Source organism: Xenopus laevis, chromosome 5S (genome assembly GCF_017654675.1).
Source record: "Xenopus laevis strain J_2021 chromosome 5S, Xenopus_laevis_v10.1, whole genome shotgun sequence".
Taxonomy (NCBI): domain Eukaryota; kingdom Metazoa; phylum Chordata; class Amphibia; order Anura; family Pipidae; genus Xenopus; species Xenopus laevis.
The window spans coordinates 132678488-132701107 of record NC_054380.1 but is presented as its reverse complement, the minus strand read 5'-3'; the positions used below and the strand labels follow the sequence as shown (position 1 = coordinate 132701107).

The 22620-nt window shown below is 38.7% G+C and overlaps 1 protein-coding gene across 1 annotated transcript in view; it reads right to left on the bottom strand.

Annotated features, from left to right (window-relative positions):
• The window catches only part of LOC108718261 (kelch-like protein 29), a 610001-nt gene that overhangs the window by 123076 nt on the left and 464305 nt on the right, over nucleotides 1-22620 (bottom strand). The window contains exon 7 of the mRNA XM_041565068.1: nucleotides 10606-10744. Within this exon, the coding sequence (XP_041421002.1) occupies nucleotides 10606-10744 (139 nt within the window). The remainder of the gene's footprint in view (nucleotides 1-10605; nucleotides 10745-22620) is intronic.

Here is a 22620-nt window from a genome sequence, read left to right as displayed (position 1 = left end):
GTGCTGAATTGAAAGTGAAAGTAATTGTCTGCCCCGCCTCTATGCCACGGGCATAGAGGAGGGGCAGACAATATTTGATTGACAGCTGAGATTTTTAAATGAGCTTACAACAGCTATGAATGCTTAAATAAAAAATAGAAATTGGATTTCATGTTTAATTTGAAAAGGACTTTTATTATACAGATTTTTGTGTCTGGGTGACAGGTCCACTTTAATACTTCAAAGTCAAGTATTGATTAATATCCACATCAGTGAGACAGTAATCTGGTTTTTGTAACCTCCAAGCAGTCATAATAACTCTCTTAACCACACTCGGCATTTAAGCTTCTTTTGGATGTATCCACCACTAGCCATAGTGTCAATAACCAAATCCAGGACCTCATTTTAAAAATCAGTACAAAAGAGGTGATACAAATTGCTGCTCACAGACACAGCTGCCCAGATTGGCTAACTAAACTATATTACACAAAACAACTAAAAGTAGTTTCATTCACTAGAATGTCTATCATCTGTATGGTATTTAATATAAACTGTAAGCATGGACCCAACATTTACTCCCTGGATCCCATTCCTTTGCCTTCTATTAAGACGACAGTTTATGACCTAGACAACACAAATTAGCCTATAACATATTTTGTAATTTTGTTAAAAACACAAGCAAAGTTAAAAAATATGTACTAACTTATACAGGTATAGGACCTGTTATACAGAATGCTTGGGACCTGGGGGTTTCCGGATAACGGATCTTTCCATAATTTGGATCTTCATACCTTAAGTCTACTAGAAAATCATATAAATATTAAATAAACCCAATAGGCTGTCTTCCAATAAGGATTCATTAAATCTTAGTTGGGATCATGTACAAGCAATTTGGCTATTTGGAGAATATGAGAGATACCCTATCAGTAATTCAGAGCTTTCTGGGTAACAGGTTTCTAGATAATGGATCCCATACCTTTATAGAGAAAAATACTAGAGTGGCAACATCCCACCAGCAGCATTTTAAACGTGACAAGAAGAGAGGACAGCACTTCTTAGGCTGCTGGAAATATTCTACCAGTCAAGCTCAATTGTCCACCTTTATCTCTTGTTTTGGATTTGTTGCCTTCTTGTCGGCACAGTATAAACATGGACAAAAGTGCTGTATCCCCAGCGACCCATCAGAAGTACAACTTCATTATTCTACATCTTCTTGAACTGGGAAACCTAAATGTTATTTGCAGTAGTTGTTATGGGTTATTGGGACAAGGCAATATTTTCTCCTGTTACTACATAACAATTTGCCTCTAATTTAGTCAACCTTAGCCATTAGATTAAGTAAATTCAATAGAAAAAATGCCGGCTCCTCTCTAATATTCACCTTGAACGTGTGTGTTATAAGCCTACCACCCCTCTTCCTGCTATTGTGTACATGTGTATCATTGTGTGTGTGTTACCTCAGCCTCCTCATTTCCAGCTCTCTGCCCTATCTAGAAAATAAATAATCATGAAATATGTTTAGCTATTTATATTGTATCGTATCCAGGTCAATGCCCCCCCAGCACATATCCAGCTATGACAGTTGGCACCTGCTTAACAAATTCTAGGCTGTCACATCTAATGGCCAATCACGAGCTGAATTATCATCCAAACCGAAAAAGATGCCTTTCCGTGTGCTGAATCTGAGTGCAAGTTAATTTGCAAAGGACTTTTATTATACAGCTTTATATGTGTAGGTGACATGTCCACTTCAAACCTGAATAAACCAATATGGAATACCGTTTTAAAATAGTGTTGTTTTTGGGGAAATAAATCAATTTTGTATATGTAACAATAAGCTAGGGTCTTATATTTTATTATTTATTTACAGAACACCCTGTTAATGCGATTAATATTTTCCAGGGGCCACAGTTCTAGAACATCATTAACCTACATATACAAAAATGATTTATTTCCCCAAAAACAACACTATTTTAAAAAGGTATTCCATATTGGTTTATTCAGGTTTGAAGTGGACATGTCACCTACACATATAAAGCTGTATAATAAAAGTCCTTTGCAAATTAAACATGAAACCCAATTATTATTTCATTAAAACATCCATACCTGTTATAAAGGTGTTTAAATATCTGAGCTGTCAATCAAATATTACCTGCCCCGCCTCTATGCCTGAGCCAGTCAATTACTTTCCCTTTCCATTCAGCACTTTCTATGTCATTGCTCTCCTCACACTCATTGTGTAGGGCACTGTGCATGGGTATTAGGTCCCCTATTCTGGTACATACACAAGATTTTAGGGTGATATACAATTTGCCCTAATAGCAAATTGCAACAAAATGGCTCCTGTCTGCTTGCAGTAATTCTAAGATTGAAGCTCTGTCAGTAGCTTTTATCGGCCCGTGTATGGGGGCCTTTACTGTAGGACAGCTCTCCTCTTTTTTTAAAAAAAACACACAGGTCCAGGGTAGTAATCAGCAGGATGGGTGCATTCATCTTCCCCTAGCTTATCAGGAAACCCATGCTTCTCTTCAGACATGGTGTAGACGAAGAACAAAACTCTACTGAAAAGTTGTGTACTGCATATGTGCCAAGTCTGAGAGTGTGTCTAAGATATAGAAAAGGACTAGGAAGCTGAGGAAGAAGACAGTGGCCCACCATGCTGACAGCTACCCAAGGCCAAAGAGAAGGAGGACTGGTCCAGATTAAGAGGTAAGTGGGTGGATGCCAAAAAATTTTAGCCACAAGAAGATGCAAAGTATTGAGTTCCCTGCATACATTTAACTGCACTTCACATTGGATGGCAGCCAGTAGGTGCCCAAAGAAAATATTTTCTTAAATTACAACACATTGAATGAAATTTTCCCATTCCAACAAATTCATCCTGAATGAAGTTCCATGGGAGGCGCCACTAGTGAGGCAAAATCAGTGAATAAAAATGGGAAAACATCAGAGTCAACACAAAGCAACTCGGAGCAGGAATCGTACAATTGTAGACTTGACGGTGAGTTATTCATTTTCATAGCTGTTGTCTGCATACATGTTTCAAGGTAAAATGCACCGCTAAGTAGATCCCTTTGTTACAAAGAGAAGAATACTGAACTCAAGGGTGCTCGAGATGCCTTTATTTATTTATTTATTTTGGACAAGTTTTCTGATTGGAACATAGCGTGTAGAAATGCAGACTGAAAGTGAAGGACAGAACTTTTTATGTATTTTTTTTTTTAGATTTTTTAGATATTTTACTAAATTCCTATGTTCAATAATTGTCCATATCTAAAAGATTTTCAACTGAATTCTGCGTCTTTGCATTCCCCTTACTGTAGGGCTTTTAGCCATTTATGCTGACTTCTAAAAGCAGCTGAACTTTCCAGAAGACACTAAGGCAGTGGTTTTCATACTGTTGAGGTCACGAAAAGCTCGGCTTTTAGGGGATCATTTTTATGAAGGCAAATTATGAAAAGATTTGAAGGCAAATTATTATTTGTGGAAGGGATATCCTCGGGACTATGGTTGGGTTACCGGGACCTCCATGTTATAATATCGTTGTACAATTCATATCAGCAATGGCTCATGGAAAGAGCACAAGAACCTTTTAAATAAAACTATGGGATAAAAACAAAACCAGGAATAGTCTGAATTAGGGATGCACCGAAGCCAGGATTCGGTACGGTATTCAGCCAGGATTTGGCCATTTTCAGCAGGATTCGGCCAAATCCTTCAGCCTGGCCAAACCGAATATTTAAAATCATGTGACTTTTCATTACAAAACAACAAAGTAAAAAAATGTAGTGCACGGCTCTCTTTTTAACTGCCCTCCCTGATTTGCATATGCAAATTAGGGTTCGGATTCGGTTCTGTATTCGTCCGAATCTTTTACAAAGGATTCGGGGGTTCAGCCGAATCCAAAAAAGTGGATTCGGTGCATCCCTAGTCTGAATGCCAGAACATTTTGCAGGATTTTTGAATTTCATCTAAATTGGAATGTGAAAATTACGAGGGTTATTTATCAAAGTCCAAAAATATCTAATTATTTTCTGAAAGCAACTCCGCCCAAATCCGCACGGGTTTATTTCACCTTATTTATCAATACATATTTCCAAAAAATTTCCTGTGCTGGAAAAAACTCGAAAAAAACGTGAAAAAAAAATTTGAATCGTACAAATTTTTTGGATTTGACTGAAAACCACACAATCTTTGGATTATTGCACAAAACCCAGCACAGATCATGATATCTTTGAGACTTCTCCCATTGACTTCTACATGAACTCGGCAGGTCTGAGTTGGAGTACTTTTTTATTCTGACTTTTAACACCCAAGGGGTTTAATAAATTTTGAAAAATTCTAGTTTTTTTCCACTAAAAATTTGGATTTCATAGTAAAACTTTTTTTGAGTTTTTGGCATTTGGACTTTAATAAATATCCCCTAGATTTCAATTTTGGTTTGATTTTGACCAAATCTTTTTTGTAGACGATTCAGAGTTCAGATGGAAAAAGTAGTAGTTTCAGTGCACCCCTAGTATAAGCACCATGGACAGATGGGGCACAAGCTATTTAGACAGATGGCTCACTATGTACAACCATGTTCCTCAATTAAATTGATCATTATCACCCCTTTTTTTTACTGAAATGAAAGCTGAAATATAGCTTGCCGTATTGTGTCATCTGCACTGTGCCAAAAAAGGCTCCATCTGTTTCTATGAACTCATATAGAGCCGATTTCACGCATTTCATGCAGTGACATTACTAGGAATTATTGCCCCGCTGTTCTTGACATTGTTTGCTGGGCAAAAACCCAGTGGGGGTCATTTACAAAGTTCGCACAGCGGATATTTATTTGCAAATGGTTGTATTGCCCATGTTTTTTACCTGAAAGCTAAATTATTGCTGTGCCCATCTTTCTGGCTTTTGCGAATTCGCATTGCAAACAAATATTTGCAAGTGGCTCACAAATGAGATGGTATTTGCGTGAGGCTGTTGTGCACGAAAATAGCGCTGATAGCAATTAGGGATGCACCGAATCCACTTTTTTGGATTTGGCCGAACCCTTCACGAAAGATTCGGCCGAATACCGAACCGAATCCGAACCCTAATTTGCATATGCAAATTAGGGATGGGAAGGAGACATTTTTTTGACTTCCTTGTTTTCTGATAAAAAGTCACGCAATTTTCATACCCGCCCTAATTTGCATATGCAAATTAGGATTCGGATTCGGTTCGGCCGGGCAGAAGGATGCGGCCGAATCCGAATCCTGCTGAAAAATGCCGAATCCTGAACCGAATCCTGGATTCGGTGCATCCCTAATAGCAATATAAATTTGCATTTTGCAAAACTGTTTTGCTAATATTTTCTCCACCACCAAAGTCGTGGCGTGGCGTAATTTTTTGTAAATATTTGCAATTTTTGCCATATTTAAAAAGCTCTTATGGACATTCGCAGTGCAAAAAAAAATGTAAACATGTCCAGTGCAAAGATATTCACAGTGCATAAAATTCTGCGCTGTGCAAAGTTTATAAATGAATGAGTTCTAGTAAGTTTAGAATTATTTATTACTCCAACTATTCAAGAAGTTCTACCATAACCACTTAACTATGAGATGCTTATTCACTCATTTTCTAAAATTTTCTCAGATTTGCTTAATAAACTGAAGCATGAACTAACTGGAACTTTGACGATACACCTCTAGATTCTTGCCAGGTTTCAATTGTTGAGTCATAAAAACTCTACAAAAAAAAGCTTCTCGTATTTACCTCTAATCGCTTTATGAAATTTGCTTTTTAAAATACAATATCCAGGAAACTGTGCTCTACATTTCTTAAATTTGATTCTGATATTATGAGAAATGTCTGCAATCTTTTTTATCAGGTCTGATGAATACATCAGCAACCTGCCTTCCTGCTACACGTTTAGCTACTACAGGGGCAGAGTTCAATAAAAATCCAGTAACAACTACCGGCCGCTACCGGAAGGTCTGCATTATAAAACATTTGTAATCCCCCAGAGAAGATCTTTAAGCAGTAAAATTGTTACAGTCAACGGAGTCTAAGGCTGAGATTTTCTCTATGATCCCATTACTGGCAACTTGAAGCTCTGATTTCATGACCATGAGGGAAATTCTGGAAAAACTCACATATGTTCAGATTTCAACTCCACACATTTAAAGGGATGCTATTCTTTATATATGAATTTGCAGCCAGCAGCCCATTGCAGCCAGCAAAAACATGACACTGCCACTGGACTCTAGAATTGTGGAAATGGGTTGTTGGTAGTGATTGGGGTTGGTTGGTGCCAGGAGAAACACTAACTGACTACATAATTGTCACTGGTTGGGTCTATTTATGTAGACACACACCCAACCCAGACCCGCATATCTGCGCTCCGACCCTGACCTGTGCACCCGCGTTGGCTGTGATGTCTTCCTCTACCCAAACCTGCCTGAAGAAGTGCCTTCCCAAACCTGCTCCACACCCGCTGAATGCCTCACGTCTGAAGTGAAGTTAGAAGATCAGGGCAGGGCTGACTCAGGAACCAAAAGTGAAATCACAAATTAGGAAGATCACTGGGGAGCTTGAGTCTTTTTGTTTTATTAAAGTTTGAAGTTTGCAGTTGTCCACAACCTCGCCAATTGTCTCCACTGGGTACTCGCGAGCCAACTGCACTGTGACGATATCTAGCCCTTTCCACCCAAATTCTGCAGATTTTCTGCAGTTACCAGATCCACTGCAGGACTGGGGCTGGTCTTCATGGTGTGGTCTACAGCCCCTGACTCCTAACTGCCACACCACACAATGGCATTCTTCACAATTTTTGGTTCCTATACCAGTTGGTTAGGGCTTTTTCCTGTCTCAGTGAGATGCCCAAATTAAGGTTCATACAGAATGATTTTGCTCAGACAGGAGTGAAAGATATGGCTTGCACAAAGCCTTGATCATAACCCAACTTCAGTGCGAATCCTTACAAATGCTCTGAACAATGGTCCCACCAACACTGCTCCAAAATCTAGTGGAAAACCTTCTCGGAGAAGCTGTCATGGCGAAGGGAGGACCAACTTCATATTGTTGGAGCTGGAATGAGATATCAGACAGTCCAACGTCTACATTATTCAAATTTACAAATAGTAAACGTTGTTGATTTCCTATCTGTAATCACAAGTCTAAAATTATATATATTGGCAATATCATACTGGGCCCCATCCACTTCACAGTCATAATATCATTATTTCACTGTTCTAGACCTTTCTGGGGCTTGAGAGCAGCTTTGTAGATAGGAAGAGTGAGGGACAGCAGATATAGAAACTGCAGCAGACCACAGAAACTTCCAAATAGGATTTGGACCTCTCCCATTGACTCATTTATATATCCTCGGTAGGTTTGAGATGCCGGATTTTTGGATCCTGACTTTTTCCAACCCCGGGTTATAATAAATCTCAAAACATTTGTATTTTTTCCCACTAAAAATTCGGATTTTATAGCAAAAAAACTCAGATTTTATGAGTTTTTGGCATTTGGACTTTAATAAATAACCCCCTGTATGTCACTGGGTCTTCATTTCTTGTTCAACTCCAACCCCTTATTTCAATAACAGACTATTGGTCAGACTGGTCTACTTTATTTATTTATTTTTTGTATTTATTATTATTTAGCTATTCTATTACTGGAAAAGCAATTGGAAATCTCTGTTATTGTGTTATTTTACATTAATAAAAACAAAACAATATAAGCTGAATTCAACACGGTCACTGTTAAATCCTTCACACTGAGCATCGAGCAATTTGCTCCGAGAAAACGAAGGCAGGAAGTTTTTAATATAAAAAAGGCCACAGGAGTCTAGTCCTTTCATTCCAGCTACTATTTGCCTTCTCATAAAGTAAATACGAGGTGTCTGTGCTCGGCCCACCACAGCCGTCTGCAGACCTGTACAAGTCTTCCCTTTTTTAATACAATCCTGACATTGAAAGACCTGCCCTTAAGTTTTGCCGCCTATAGTTCCATTCTCTTGGTTCTTTTTCTTGCAGAACAAATTAGTCTGTCAGCACCGAAGTAGCTCGGAATACTTTGTCTTGTAGACAATACCAAGCCAGGGACTTTTGGAAGATCTGAGCCACTGCCGCTGCTTTTTGATAAAAAAAAAATCCATTTGCTAATGTCTCATGGAGGAAAGCAGAGATGATGAGGGGGACGGCTGATAAGCAGAAGGTTGAGATAAAATGAAGGGGAAAAGAAGGAAGGGTAAATAAGTAGAAAATAAGATATTTCTTTATCTAAGTGATGAAATAAACACTATTTAAAGAACATAAACCCAGAGAAGGGAGAACATTTTTTTACAGAGAGGTCTAGAGGGCTCCATCCATTGATATTATCTGCTAAATAGTCTCTCTATTTAGGAATGATGAAAGACAGCCTTGAATACTAACTATGAATATATGAGAGATATGAAAAGCTGCTTTCCCTGTTTATATGATTATAGTCCTATTTCTATGATTAACCACTTTCTATTATCCCATAAATTCACTTTAAAGTATGACAGCACAAATTACGTTCTGTAGGGAGAATTGTATGGAATCAACTACTTCAAGTATTCAAGATCTATAGGTGAAGTAGCCATGAAATCCCTAAATTCCTCAACTGATTTCTTGAAAGTTTCTTGGACTTGTGCATGAAAAGAGCTGGTCTCTGTGAATCCCTGAAAAGAATGAAGTGTGCCAGATGCAGAAATGTTGATCTGCTCCATCTATAACAGGGGCCCTAACCTTTTTACCCGTGAGCCACATTCAAATGTAAAAAGAGTTGGGGAGCAACACAATCATGAAAAATTCCCATGGGGTGCCAAATAAGGGCTGCCATTGACTATTTGGCAGCCCCTATGTGGACTGGCAGCCTACAAGAGGCTCTGTTTGCCACTATACTTAGTTTTTATGCAACTAAAACTTGCCTCCTTGCCTCAAATAAGCACCTGCTTTAAGGACACTGAGAGCAACATCCAAGGGGTTGGAGAGCAACATGTTGCTCACAAGCTACTGTTTGGATAACTGATCTATACAATCCTAAGAAGTTCTCCATAAGCTTACCTATGGGAGGAATGTTGGATTCCCTAGCTCTAAGACACCTGCCCAGTGCATGACTTAGCGCACACTGACAATGAAGTTATTATAGAATATAATGACTTCAGTGCCAACCGTGGTCAGATGAGGCAAGGGATCATATTATAAAATGAAAAGCCTTCAATCGTGTGATGACCCTGGAAGAAAAGGTCCCTGCAACAATGTTAGTGGGTCCATTTTAGAGTGCAGTTTGTATAGCAAGCAAGCAAAAGGGTTTCTTCGGTGCAAAGGGTTACCAGGTTACTGCTCACTGCGAGTCTGCTCAGGGATATGCTGAAAGGCAAAAAAAGAACGTGGCTGGAATAACTGGTTGGTGATTGAGAGAAGGTGAGAGTTATGGAATGCTTTAATCTGAAACTGTACCATGCTAGAACAGTCACAAGCAGATCATTTATTTCTTTCAATCTAATGAAAAACACACATTAAATCTCAAAACTGGAGTGTTTGGCACTGGGGGTGGGGGGGGGGGGTTAGGGCATTATTAACCAATTCTTAGATTTAACCTAGAGAACTTGCCATGACTACCATAGAGTTGGTATCAACTACACAAATGTGTGTTCTCTGTCATATAACCAAATACACAGTGGCGTAACTACTTACCGGCAGGCCCTGGTATAGGATGAGCACCTGGGCCCCCCTGTCGGGCCCTCCCCCCTATGAATTGCGTGCACTGTACAATCTCCCCCTGCCCAACCACCCACGATATCCATTATCGTGGCTCCGGTGGGACCCAAGAGGGTGCGGGCCCAGGTGCCATCGCACCCCTTGCACCCCTGGTAGTTACGCCACTGCAAATACATAATATCGGGGATCCGTCAAAGAATGTCAACTTCACAGCCCATCCCCAGCACCCCAATCTGGTGGTTCATAGCAACATGAAGGCCATGAATTTGGCATCAACGCCCACTCTTTGGAACTACTCTCTTTGCTTATTGTTATCTTTCAAAGGCGCCATTGATTTCAGATGCTATCCATACTCCCGCAAAAGATAATTATGCTGATGGATACCAGCTGCAATAGTCTAACCACCAACAGCTAAATTATCTGATAAATTATCTACAAGACAATTATCAAGGGATCTATTAAACATCACTGTGACAAAGGCTATTAGATAGCTGGGACATCTATCATTATACACAGAACAAACTATTCTGATTTAAGTCTTCCTTTTTTAGTTTTATGAAGTTAAGAGAGTCCCTCTAGGCTTCTGACTATGATAATGCTAAGATTCTAAAGCTTTTAACCATCAATAGAAAGCTTTTGTCTCAGCCCCAAAAGAAGAAGTGAGGATGAAGGATAGAAAGCGTGTGATCAGAATACATCTCTCTATAGGAGTCTGATACGTGATAAAGGTATTTGAGGACTCTGTTTGAAAATACATTCAAGAGAGGTGGAGAGAATGGCTACTGGCTTTGTGACTCGCTCTTCAAAGGCCTGCAAGAAAGGGGAGGAAAGAAAAATAAAAGAAGCCACACATATGGACCCTACAAAAAGAACAGACCAGATCATAGCTGGAAGGAAGGCAAACCTTTTAATCAGGTCCTTGAAATACAAGCTGCAGGAGGCTAGAACATTTTGGTGGACTTCAAACTCTTTGCCTTCAACAATAATTTTCAGGTCTGTAAACTCTTTCGCTCTGCGCTGCTGGTTCAGTTCCTTCAACATTTCTGCAGAACAGAGAAGACAGACATTGCCAGGGGGTCCCATGAAGTCTTTTTTCATTGTTTGTATATCAAGTTGAAAATGAAGAAATCACAGACATATGTGTCTCACAATATATTTTTTTTTGTGGCAAGACATTAACAGCAAAAGAGCTCACGGACATCATGTACAAGCAGGAACCTTGAATATTTACTGCATGAAAAGGCAAGTCAAACAGTCAAACAAAACACGCTAAAAATCCATTACATTCGGGAACACAGATGCATTTTTTAGAAAAAAATGTGATCAGTCATTATTCTGTTAAAATACACCATTAATCGATGTTTGAGGGGGGTAAAAAGGATTGTGAATTATTCCTTCAGTCGAATTGCATTTACAACACATTTGATTCTTACCAGGTAAACACGAACAACATTATTCACAGTAGGAACGTGGAGAGACTCAATAGAAATCTAGACTTGTCAGAACAATACATCTTTAGCTGGGAAACTTAATGAATCTGTGCACACCAAAAGCAGATCATTATATTTAATGCAAACAGTCATTTTCAGCTTGTGGAATTAATTGGGAGGAAGGAAGAACCTTGCCAATCAGTTAACGGGCCTGTGGTGAAACGTCCATTAAGTTATGGATAGAAGATGACAAAACTCTCCAACCATTAATGATAGTTACGCCCTGACTGAGGAAAGCAGACAGCTTTAAAATGTAGATTAGATAGTGCTTTTTCCAAACAGAAAGACCTACCTGAGTAATTAGTCCTCTTATCTCCATGGTTCATCCAGTGGACAATATGGTACCTACCTTGGAATGCTATCAACTGGACTCTTTTTTTTTTAATTGTATGTATTGGATTCATTTAACCAAATGAACTAAATAATGAAATAAATGAGGAAATTAAGAATAAAGAAAAATAACAAAAATAATTTCTTGTGCGGGCAGTAAGTCTCATTTTTTGGTAAAGATAAAAGTTAAGTGTCTAAATGGTTTTGAGAATTAGATTCAATCTTCTCTGTATCCCTAGGAGATAATGACTGAAGGTATATTTTCCATTTGGTGCAGAATCTTAAACTTCCTCTGAAGTCCTCAAATCTGTTGTTGAAAGCTTCATAAGTGCATAATGTTTTTAGTTCTAGTAATGTTTCCTCCAGGGTAGGAGGAAAGGTGTCCAATCATTTTTTAAATATAGATCTCCTAGCTGCAGCCAAAGTCAATCGGATAAAAGCTGTCACATGTGATGATGACCAATCCCTATTTTTTTGAGACCATTGAGTGAGGTAGATGAGTGAAACATCACTTAGAAGAGCCATTTTTTGTGATAAAGAAATAGGATTATGCAGTTTAGAGTATATAAAATTCTCTATTAGTTTCCAAAAATTCTGGATTTTAGGACATTGCCATAATAAATGGAAAGAATTTGGGGAGGGAAAATTGCATTTAGGATAAGGCATTTGCTGTTCTTAGAATGCCTTTATACGAGAGATGGACTAGTCTGTAATTTTGTTCTCTGAGGAAATTAATTTGTCACAACTTGTAATTGAAGATATTAATGAATCAGGCAGGATATCTTGTTGTAAGTAAGTAGACCATTTCTTCACTGTCGACTCCATGGGATGAGGTTTAAGATCAGTAATGTCCCACAGGTTCATTTGAAAGGTTCTGACTTTAACCGATAGACCTTTAGTATGAAACTGTTAAATAGTGAAGAAAGGGAGGAATTGTAGGAGGAGAGAAGACCTTTTGTGTTTAATTTTTTCAACCAATGAATAATTTGTAAATAAAATAGCTTTTCTTTGTTAGTAATTTGGAATTTGGAACTAAATTCTTCCCAAGATAATGGTTTCATAGTTTCAGTTGAATATCTTTTAAGTATAAGATTAACTGGACTCTTAACGCATTGAAAGTTTGTCTCCTACCCCTACATGACTGCACCTGAAGCTCCTTTTTTTTTTTTACACATTAAGAGGCAGATTTATTAAGGGTCGAATTGAAAAATTTGAATTTTCAAATTTTTTTTTCTATGGCCAAAACTCTCAAATTCAATTTTGAATAATCCAAACTCGATTTTCATTTTAATTCAAATTCGAAGTCCGAGATTTATCAGACCTTGCCCCTTCGAATTTGACTATTTGCCACCTAAAAGCCGCCGAGTTCATTTGAAGATGTTACTAGCTTTCCTGAAAAATTCATATTTTTTTCGGAAAAAAAAAATCGATTCGAGTTTAGTCTAATTCAATTTGAATTTGATTTGAGTTTTCGAGTCGGTAATAGTCGTTCGAATTTTAGATATTTTTTTTTATTAAATAACCCCCAACTGAATTTTGAGTAAAAAAAGAATTCAAATTCGACCTTTGATAAAGGTGCCTCTAAATGACTGAAATCAATTTCTAATTTTTATCAAAGAAAAATGGAAGGAACTTTGGAAAAAGACCAATCACAATCGTCTAAAAAAAAAATAAATAATTTTTTAAAAGCTCTCATAGATTTGCAACATCCATATTTTTATAATGTCACTTAAAAATAAATTATGACACTTGGACAGTTCTAATATTCCAACTGTAAGGTTCTAAATGGCAAAGGTCCTTCTACTGGCAGAGAAGATATGAGATGTCCATGACATAAGCCTCATTTACAATACAACACACAGGGGCAGATTAATCAAGGGTCGAATTGAATTAGAGGGAATTTTCAAAGTAAAAAAGATCGAAATTCAAAGTAATTTTTTGGATACTTTGACCATGGAATAGGATACTACGACTTCAATTTACATCGAATTTGATTAGAAGAAAATAGTTTGAATATTTGAATAAAATTGCTTGAGCGTACGCTAAAATGGTTAGAATCGTTAGAACGATTTTACTTCGATCATTCAATGGACAAATTTGGTGAAAAATCCTTCGACTTCGATATTTGAAAATCTAAGTATTTTAATTCAAGGGTCGAATTAAGAGGTATTTTTTACTTCGAAATTCGACCCTTGATAAATCTGCCCCACAGTTACAAGTGCAAAAACCGGCTACAATTGGCTATATTTTGCAGAGGGGGTCATTTAAATCCCCAGGGGGTGCAAAAGCAGGCCCATGCAGGTTTTTTTTGCACTTTGCACATTGTGTGGGACATTGTAAATGACCCTCCATTGATAGGCACCATCAGTTCCAGCTACACTGTTGTTCCCAGAGCTAGAATAAATGTTGAATAGTTTGGTATAAACAATAAATGACAATTTAGACAGTGTTAGTTTTGGGGTGTTTATACAATATTTAATTGCATTTTTTTCTATGGTCTGGAAGATGGTCTCCCAGAGAAGTTGGGTAATGCCAATATATTACTTTGCTGGTTCTTGTGGGACACAAAAAACTCATGACCCAATTCAAAGACATAAATTATGGGCGTAGGGTTGACTATCGAGTTGCGTTGTCCAGAGTGAAAAGAGTGTCCTTCATCAGAGCAAAGAAAGAAGTTTCATAATGGGTAACCACAATAGGTTTTGCAATAGGTCAAGGTCTTCAGCAAATGTTTCATACACAACATTACAATAAAAAATTAAAAAAAAGGGGGCAAAGTTTGCCCAGGTCTACTAACCCATAGCAACCAAGCAGGTATCAGCTTTCTAACAGCTGACTAGTATTTGTAAATGGCACCTTTTGTTACAATTACCCTGCTAAATTTACAAATGTCCCAATGACGTTACTCTGGAGCTCATGATTTACAGATGGAGGACATTTTGTTTTGATTCTAGCAGTTCACATTGCTTGCAAACGATACACCACAGCACAAAATATCAAAGCATTAATTCCAACTGGAAAAGCTGTGACAAAGATGTGTATTAAGTAGGAGGACATGGTGGAAACTGATGAGCCTCAAGAGCCAAACAAGCAGATATTGTGACAACGTCGGACAGTGATAGAAATACCCTGTTATGTTGCCTAAGAGCAAATTTTCCTTGATCCTAAGTAAGACTGACCTGTTGCTAGGCATTGTGCGTTATTTTAGTACCACATGACCCAACTGCATGATAGGGATTGATGATAGTAGACCTACACTAATTGGATTCCCTTGTGCACGAGGGCTTAAATGAAGCATTAATGGTATTACATTAACAGAGCCTGATGTATGGGATTTCTATTTCTAGTGAATTAAAGAAAGCAGTTTGCTTTGCATACTTAGGAAGAAGAAGTAAATATCTGTGACCAGCTGTGGATGACGTATAGGCCCTAGGTCGCTGAAAAAGGCATATCCATGGCTCCCATTGTTGAATTACACTAAATTTTGCTAAATTGTGTCATTATAAAATATTATTCATTTTGTTATTCCACCATGCGAGGTTTGGTTTTTTGTTGGCCTGGTTATTTGATAATAATAATTATGGGTTTATTAGCTCATTATCCTTAGATAATATAATTATCTTGCTCATCTTTATACAATTATTATATACTTTTGAATTGTAAGTTGCATGACATGGGCCTATATGTCATTTTATCGTTGGATTGTAAATCTTTTATGCTTTGAAAAACCCAACAAAAATGAAAACCAGGAGGGTTACAGATGCACCGAATCCAGGATTCGGGATTCGGGCAGGATTCGCCTTTTTTCAGCAGGATTCGGCCGAATCCTTCTGCCTAGCGGAACTGAATCTGAATCCTAATTTGCATATGCAAATTAGGGGTGGGGAGGGAAATCGCGTGACTTTTTGTCACAAAACAAGGAAGTAAATAATGTTTTCCCTTTCCCACCCCTAATTTGCATATGCAAACTAGGATTCGATTTCGGTTCGAATCTTTCGCAAAGGATTATAGTGGATTCGGTGCATCCCTAATTTCTGTGTTTTTTTCTGTTATTAGAGTTTTCCTAATTAAGGCAAACTTTAAGCTGCAAGTCACAGTTTCCCCAAGAGACCTGCTTATCTTAAATTGTTATAATTGTTTCTTTGCTTATCTTAAATTGTTACAATTATTTCTTTGCTTATCTTAAATTGTTACAATTGTTTCTTTGCTTATCTTAAATTGTTACAATTGTTTCTTTGCTTATCTTAAATTGTTACAATTGTTTCTTTGTTTATCTTAAATTGTTACAATTGTTTCTTTGCTTATCTTAAATTGTTACAATTGTTTCTTTGGTTATCTTAAATTGTTACAATTGTTTCTTTGCTTATCTTAAATTGTTACACATGTATCTAAGTGCACCTGCCACATATTCTGGGCTCTCTGCTCTCTTTGTCTGGCTGCTCAGTGCAGGAGATCAAAGAGAAAGTCAGGACATTTCAGTAACAATCCTGGACTGCGGGATGAGCTGTCTAAATCTGGACACGAAAAATGGGACAGTTGGGAGGTGTGCGAATGACAAATGAAAAGAAAATTGGCTGAACAGAAACATTAATAATAGAAATACATAAGTAAGAATAAAAATCTTGGTTCACTATTAATTTCCTTTTTACTTGCCCAGCTACTCACCTAAGCAACAAGGTGTAGTGGATACTGCCCCTTACTGTATAATATATAGTGAATAAAGTACCCCCTCTTGTAAAATATAAGGATATTATAAGTTACCGAGGCATTTCATGACCATATAAAAACACGAGGCCGAAGGCCGAGTGTTTTTATACAGGTCATGGAACTCCGAGGTTACTTCTAATATCCTCATATTTTGCAACTGGGGGTACTTTATTTATTATAATACACAAGTTTCAGTGAGTCATGTGACAGAAATGACATCAGAACTCACCGTTTATAACTGATGACATCACCGTTTATAAGGATATAATTTACAGGATATTCATGGCTTTTGTGTATTATATAGTAAATAAAGTACCCCCTATTGTAAAATATAAAGCTATTATAAGTCACAGAGGAGCTCCATGACCATATAAATACATGAGGCCAAAGGCCGAGTGTTTTTATACAGATCATGGAACTCCAAGGTGACTTCTAATATCCTCATACTTACTTTATTATAATACACAAGTTTCAGTGAGTCATGTGACAAAAATGACATCACTACTCACCGTTTATAACTGATGACATCACTAGTCACCGTTTATAAGGATATAATTTACAGGATTTTCATGGCTTTTCTGTATTATAAGGATAATAGAAATGAACAAGTTACTTGATCATATAACCCATGAAGCTGATTTCTAAAATCCTTTTAGAAATTCAAATTAAAAAAGACCAACGGAAATGTATTAAAAAAAAAAATCAACGTTTTTTTTTCGGATGAATAGTCCATATTCGTTCGAATTCGTCCAAATTAGTAACGTACGAATCAAAGTAATAGCGCATTTGATCGAATTTCTAATCCAAGTTTTCCCCCCAAAAAACATAGATTTTTCAAAGTCCACCAATTGACTCCAAATAGGTTCTAGGAGGTCCCCCATAGGCTAAAACAGCAATTCAGCAGGTTTTAGATGGCGAATGGTCAAAGTTGAATGTTTAAAGAGAGAGTACATGATAAATTTTGATAATCAAATTTTTTTCTAATCGAATTTGGACTATTCCCTAGTCGAAGCACACAAACATTAGCTCGTAATTCAAATTTTTTAAATTCAATTTTCACTTCGACCTTTGATATATCTGCACCTTACTGTAACCCATTTCTCATGCCCATAAGGTACATATTTATTGAAGTCCCAAATACAGGTATGGAACTTGTTATCCAAAATGCTCGGGACCTGGGATATTCTGGACAAGGGATCTTTCTGTAATTTGGATCTCCAATACCATTAGCCTAATAAATTATAATGCAAACCATATAGTTCTGCCTCCAATACGGATTAATTATATATTAGCTCGGATCAAATACAAAGTACTGTTCAAGATTTTATTTATTTGATTAAAATGGAGCCTAAGGGAGACGGCCTTCCCGTAATTTGGATCTTTCTGGATAAAAAGCTTCAAGATAACAGATCCCGTACCCTGTGAGCCCATTTCTTCTCAAGAATAGAATATGTACAAAGCTACTGAAAGTTCAGTCCGGGTGAAACCACAGAAGATTTTGTATTTGGTACATATTTATTAAAGTTCCAAATACAGGTATGGGACCTGTTATCCAAAATGCTCCGGACCTGGGATATTCTGGATAAGGGATCTTTCTATAATTTGGATCTCCATTGCCTTTAGTCTACTAAATTATAATGCAAACCATATAAGGATTAATTATATATTAGCTCGGATCAAATGCAAGGTACCGTTTTATTATTACAGAGAAAACCATTTTTCAAAATTGTATTTATTTGATTAAAACGGAGCCTATGGGAGATGGCCTTTCCATAATTTGGATCTTTCTGGATAACAGGCTTCCAGATATCCAAAATGCTCCGGACCTGGGATATTCTGGATAAGGGATCTTTCTGTAATTTGGATCTCCATTACCTTTAGTCTACTAAATTATAATGCAAACCTTATAAGGATTAATTATATATTAGCTCGGATCAGTCCGGGGGAAACCACAGAAGATTTTGTATTTGGTCTGCATTAATAAAAAAAAAAAAGTAAAAAAGGGAGAAGCAACAGAAATCTTTCAGTGTATAATTACAAAGCGTAGGTAAGTAAATGTCACCCTGTAAGCTTATATATATTTAATGGAAACACGGCAGTGCTTGAAAGGCTAATTATTCTGCACTGAAATGGGTCAGTGTACTCCGGAGAGTGAGCAGATGATTAGGCAGACTTCTGAAATAACATCAGCCTTTTGTCATCCTTATAATGAGGGGACTGCTGGCTCCGTACTCTTCTTATATTCTTTTTTTTTTTTTTAAATCTTTTATTGTGGAACCGAGCCTAAATCATCTCGAATCTTTTAAAAAAAACTCCTAGTGTGAATGCAGAAGCTGCTTAGGCTTAACAAAAGCCACGGCTCCTATTTCATTATGGCCGCACAAAAGATCCCCGGATGTCTGCATTCAGTAAACAATACCAACCTCTTCGGGGTACAAGAGGTCCGATGGCAGATGAGCAGCGCCTGATAAAACTCTCCGACAAAGTTCTATTGCTTCAAATTAAAAAGAAAATAATAAAATACAAATTTGAGCTAAAAATTAAGGAATAAAAAGATGAATAGCGCATCAGCTTTCGGCTTCTGATAAAAGTTTTCCCCCACTTCAGTGGAAAGTAAAAAGAGAAATTGGTTTGCTGTTAATTCTGAACTTGGTCTCCATTTATCATTCAGGAATGAAAGGGCTCATGTGCCAACGTTTGTTATGGAGAGAAAGAGAACGGAATTACATTGCCAACAATAATCCGTCGGGGCAAGTTGGAAAATGATAGTCTATAGAGGAAGCCGACTCGCCCGCAATGAGAGGTTTCAGCACCTGTTCCATGCTTTATGGCAGCGATCATCAACCTGCGACTCTTCAGATGTGGTTAAGCTACGGCTCCCGGCTGTTAACTGACAGGGGATACTGGGGGATGAGCATAAGCAACAGCTGGGCAGCCACAGGTTGAAGATTCTCCCCTTAGAAGCAACTTCAAAACAAGGCACATTACCTTCAGTGCATTTATTAAAAGATGCTAACTCATAAATGTATTAGGTTGTTATGAAATGTCTATGTCATTCTGGAATAGACGGACCAACAGACAGATAAAATAGACAGACAGCTGGATAGATTGACAGATAGACAGACAGATAGTTAGATGGTAGATGTAAATAAACAGATGGACAGACAGATTATAGAATGATAAATAGATGAACAGACAGACATGTAGATAGACAGACAGATAAATGATAGACACGTAAATAGATAGATGGACAGGAGTAAATAGACAAGACAGACAGACAAACAGATAGATAGATAGATAGATGAAACCTATACAAATAGATAGACATGTAGCTAGACAGATGAACAGAGATAGATAGATAGACAGATAGACAGACAGACGGACGGACAGACAGACTCAAAGATCCGCTCGTTTGGCGACATCGCCAAACGAGCGTATCTTTCCCCGATATGCCACTAACTGCATGGCTATATCGGGGGTAATTCGAACGTTCGGCCGAACGATCGAATTACGATGCGCCAAGGGGCTCCGACGGGTCGGTCGGGTAAAAATCCAACCTTCCCATCGATATCGTGCCAGATATCGATCGGGAAGACCCGTCGGAAGCCCCCATACACGGGCAGATAAGCTGTCAAATTGGTCCAAACGACCGATATCGGCAGTTTTATCTGCCCGTGTATGGCCACCTTTAGTTGTAGACTTAGACAAGCTGACATGGGAAGGGTGAGAAGAAATATAGACCTGGTCTAATGACGAGCCATTTTAATAGTGTGCTACAATAAACACGCAGTCCTTTCTGGATTTGTGGCCCTCTTCCCAAAACAGCTGCACACTATGGAGGTACCTCGACTGACTAATCCTAATTTCGGGGTACTGCACCAGCCTCAGACTAGACAGACACTTTTTCTCTAGTTACTCCAGCACTGCCTGTAGTATTTAGCAATGTATAGGAATCATTTACACTTAAATAAGAAAGTTAAAACTTGTGATTATAATTTTCGGACCATTTGGTTGCCAGACGTCGGCCTCCATTGGCGTCATTCTATTAAATGACTATATTCGTTTCTTTCCTCTAGTTTTTAGACATGCATTTAACTTTCAGAAGAATGTAGAAGAAATAGGGAATGAGAAGTGTCTCCAGCGCTTCAGGATATTAGAGTTTCTGCCACAAGAACATCCTTAGGCTATGCAGCAAGGAATATGCAACTTATGGCTGCCGAGGGAGAGATAATCAATATGTAGAGCACAGTTTAGGATGGAAGTAGCTCTAACTTTGGAAAGAATAAGTAATATGTGTCAAAGGCTACAGCTTCAACCCCCGTAGGACCTTGCAGATACAGCTCCAGACAGTACCCTGTAGTTATTGACTTTCCACCAGACACATAATGATCTGCTCTGAGTAGCATCACCCCCGGAAATCCTCTCCATGTGAGCCGATGTCACCTCTCTTGAACAATGAAGACTATTTCTGCATGATTCATACATATATATATACAGTATATCTCAAAATACACATTTCTAAACAGGGAGGGGAATACAAAATATAAAATGCTTGCTTTATATAAAGGGGTCACAGCACCATTCAACATATGCACCTACAGGTGGCACTAAAAATAAGGATCAGCTAAGACCTTTTCCTTAGATAAGTCTCCTGACGGATACTGTAGGACGTAGGGAAACATTGATACACCCAAAACAGGCTGGTGACAGAGCACTAGGTAGATGAGCACAGGCTATGAAGCCTCCGCGTTGGTATCATGCCATGCTATCAGGATTCCAGAAAATATGGCTTTTAATACAATTACCAACGCAACTAAAAGAGAATTAAGGGGCAGATTTATCAAAGGTCGAATTTCAAATTCATGTGATTTTTTTTTTACTTAAATATACTATATACTATATTTAAGAAAAAATTCGATCAAATTCGAAATGATCGAATAGGGACGATCTGAAAATTCGATTTGTATTCGATTCATATTCAACTAAACTCAAATCAAGTTTCTTTAAATGTCAGGAAGGCTATCGACAACTTCAAATGGGTCATTGGACCTCTGCCATTGACTTCTACATGAACTCAGCAGATTTTAGGGGGCACATTAGTCGGATTTGGTTATTTCCGAGGGCCAAGGTATGATAAATCTCGAAATTTGAATTCGAGGTTGAATTATTCCATATTTGATCCAATTTGACTTTGAATTTACTATTCGAGCCTTAAAGGAGAAGGAAACCCATTCAGGGCGCAAAATCCCTCCCCCCCTCCCGTGTGTTGCCCACCCTCCCTCCTCCCCCCTGGCCTACCTGTCTCGCTGGGCAAATGCCCCTAACTTGTTACTTACCCTTCTGCGCAGGTCCAGTCCAGGGAGTTCACAGACGACATCTTCTTCCACGCCATCTTCTTCCTGCTTTGACCAGCGTTTTGGCGCATGCGCAGTAGGAGCATTTCGCCGGTACGGATCTACTGCGCATGCGCCTAAAGTCACGAAGTTTTCCTGACTTTTGGCGCATGCGCAGTAGATCGTACTGGCGAAATGCTCCTACTGCGCATGCGCCGGTCAAAGCAGGAAGAAGATCGCTTGGAAGAAGATGGTGCCTGTGAACTCCGTAAACTGGACCTGCGCAGAAGGGTAAGTAACAAGTTAGGGGCATTTGCCCAGCGGGACAGGTAGGCCAGGGGGGAGGAGGGAGGGGAAGCAACACAGGGGAGGGGGGGAGGCGTTTTTGCGCCGACTAGGTTTCCTTCTCCATTAATAAATCTGCCCCTAAGAGTTACATTTCAGGATAGGAGGACAACAGGCCTATAAATAGAGGGGTAACGGCGGGCCTAGTGTGGGTTGGGAGGGAGCAGATTAGGTTCGGGTGCAGGTCGAGAATTTCTCAACCAGCACACCACTATTGCTCCCCCAGTCAGCCTCCAGCTTTTGCATTGTGAATAACGTGCAAGCTAGTAGGGATGTCGCGGACTGTTCGCCCGCGAACTAATTCGCGCGAACATCGACCGTTCACGTCCGCCGAATGTTCGCGAACGTCGCGCGACGTTCGCCAATTTGGGTTCGCCTTAGCTGGCGCTTATTTTTGCCCTCTCACCCCAGAGCAGCAGATACATGGCAGCCAATCAGGAAGCTCTCCCTCCTGGACCACCCCCACACCCCCTGGACCACTCCCCTTCCATATATAAACTGAAGCCCTGCAGCGTTTTTTCATTCTGCCTGTGTGTGCTTGGAAGAGCTAGTGTAGGGAGAGAGCTGTTAGTGATTTGAGGGACAGTTGATAGTAACTTTGCTGGCTAGTAATCTACTTGATACTGCTCTGTATTGTAGGGACAGAACTCTGCAGGGATTTGAGGGACATTTTAGGTTAGTTAGCTTTGCTGGCTAGTAATCTACCTTCTACTG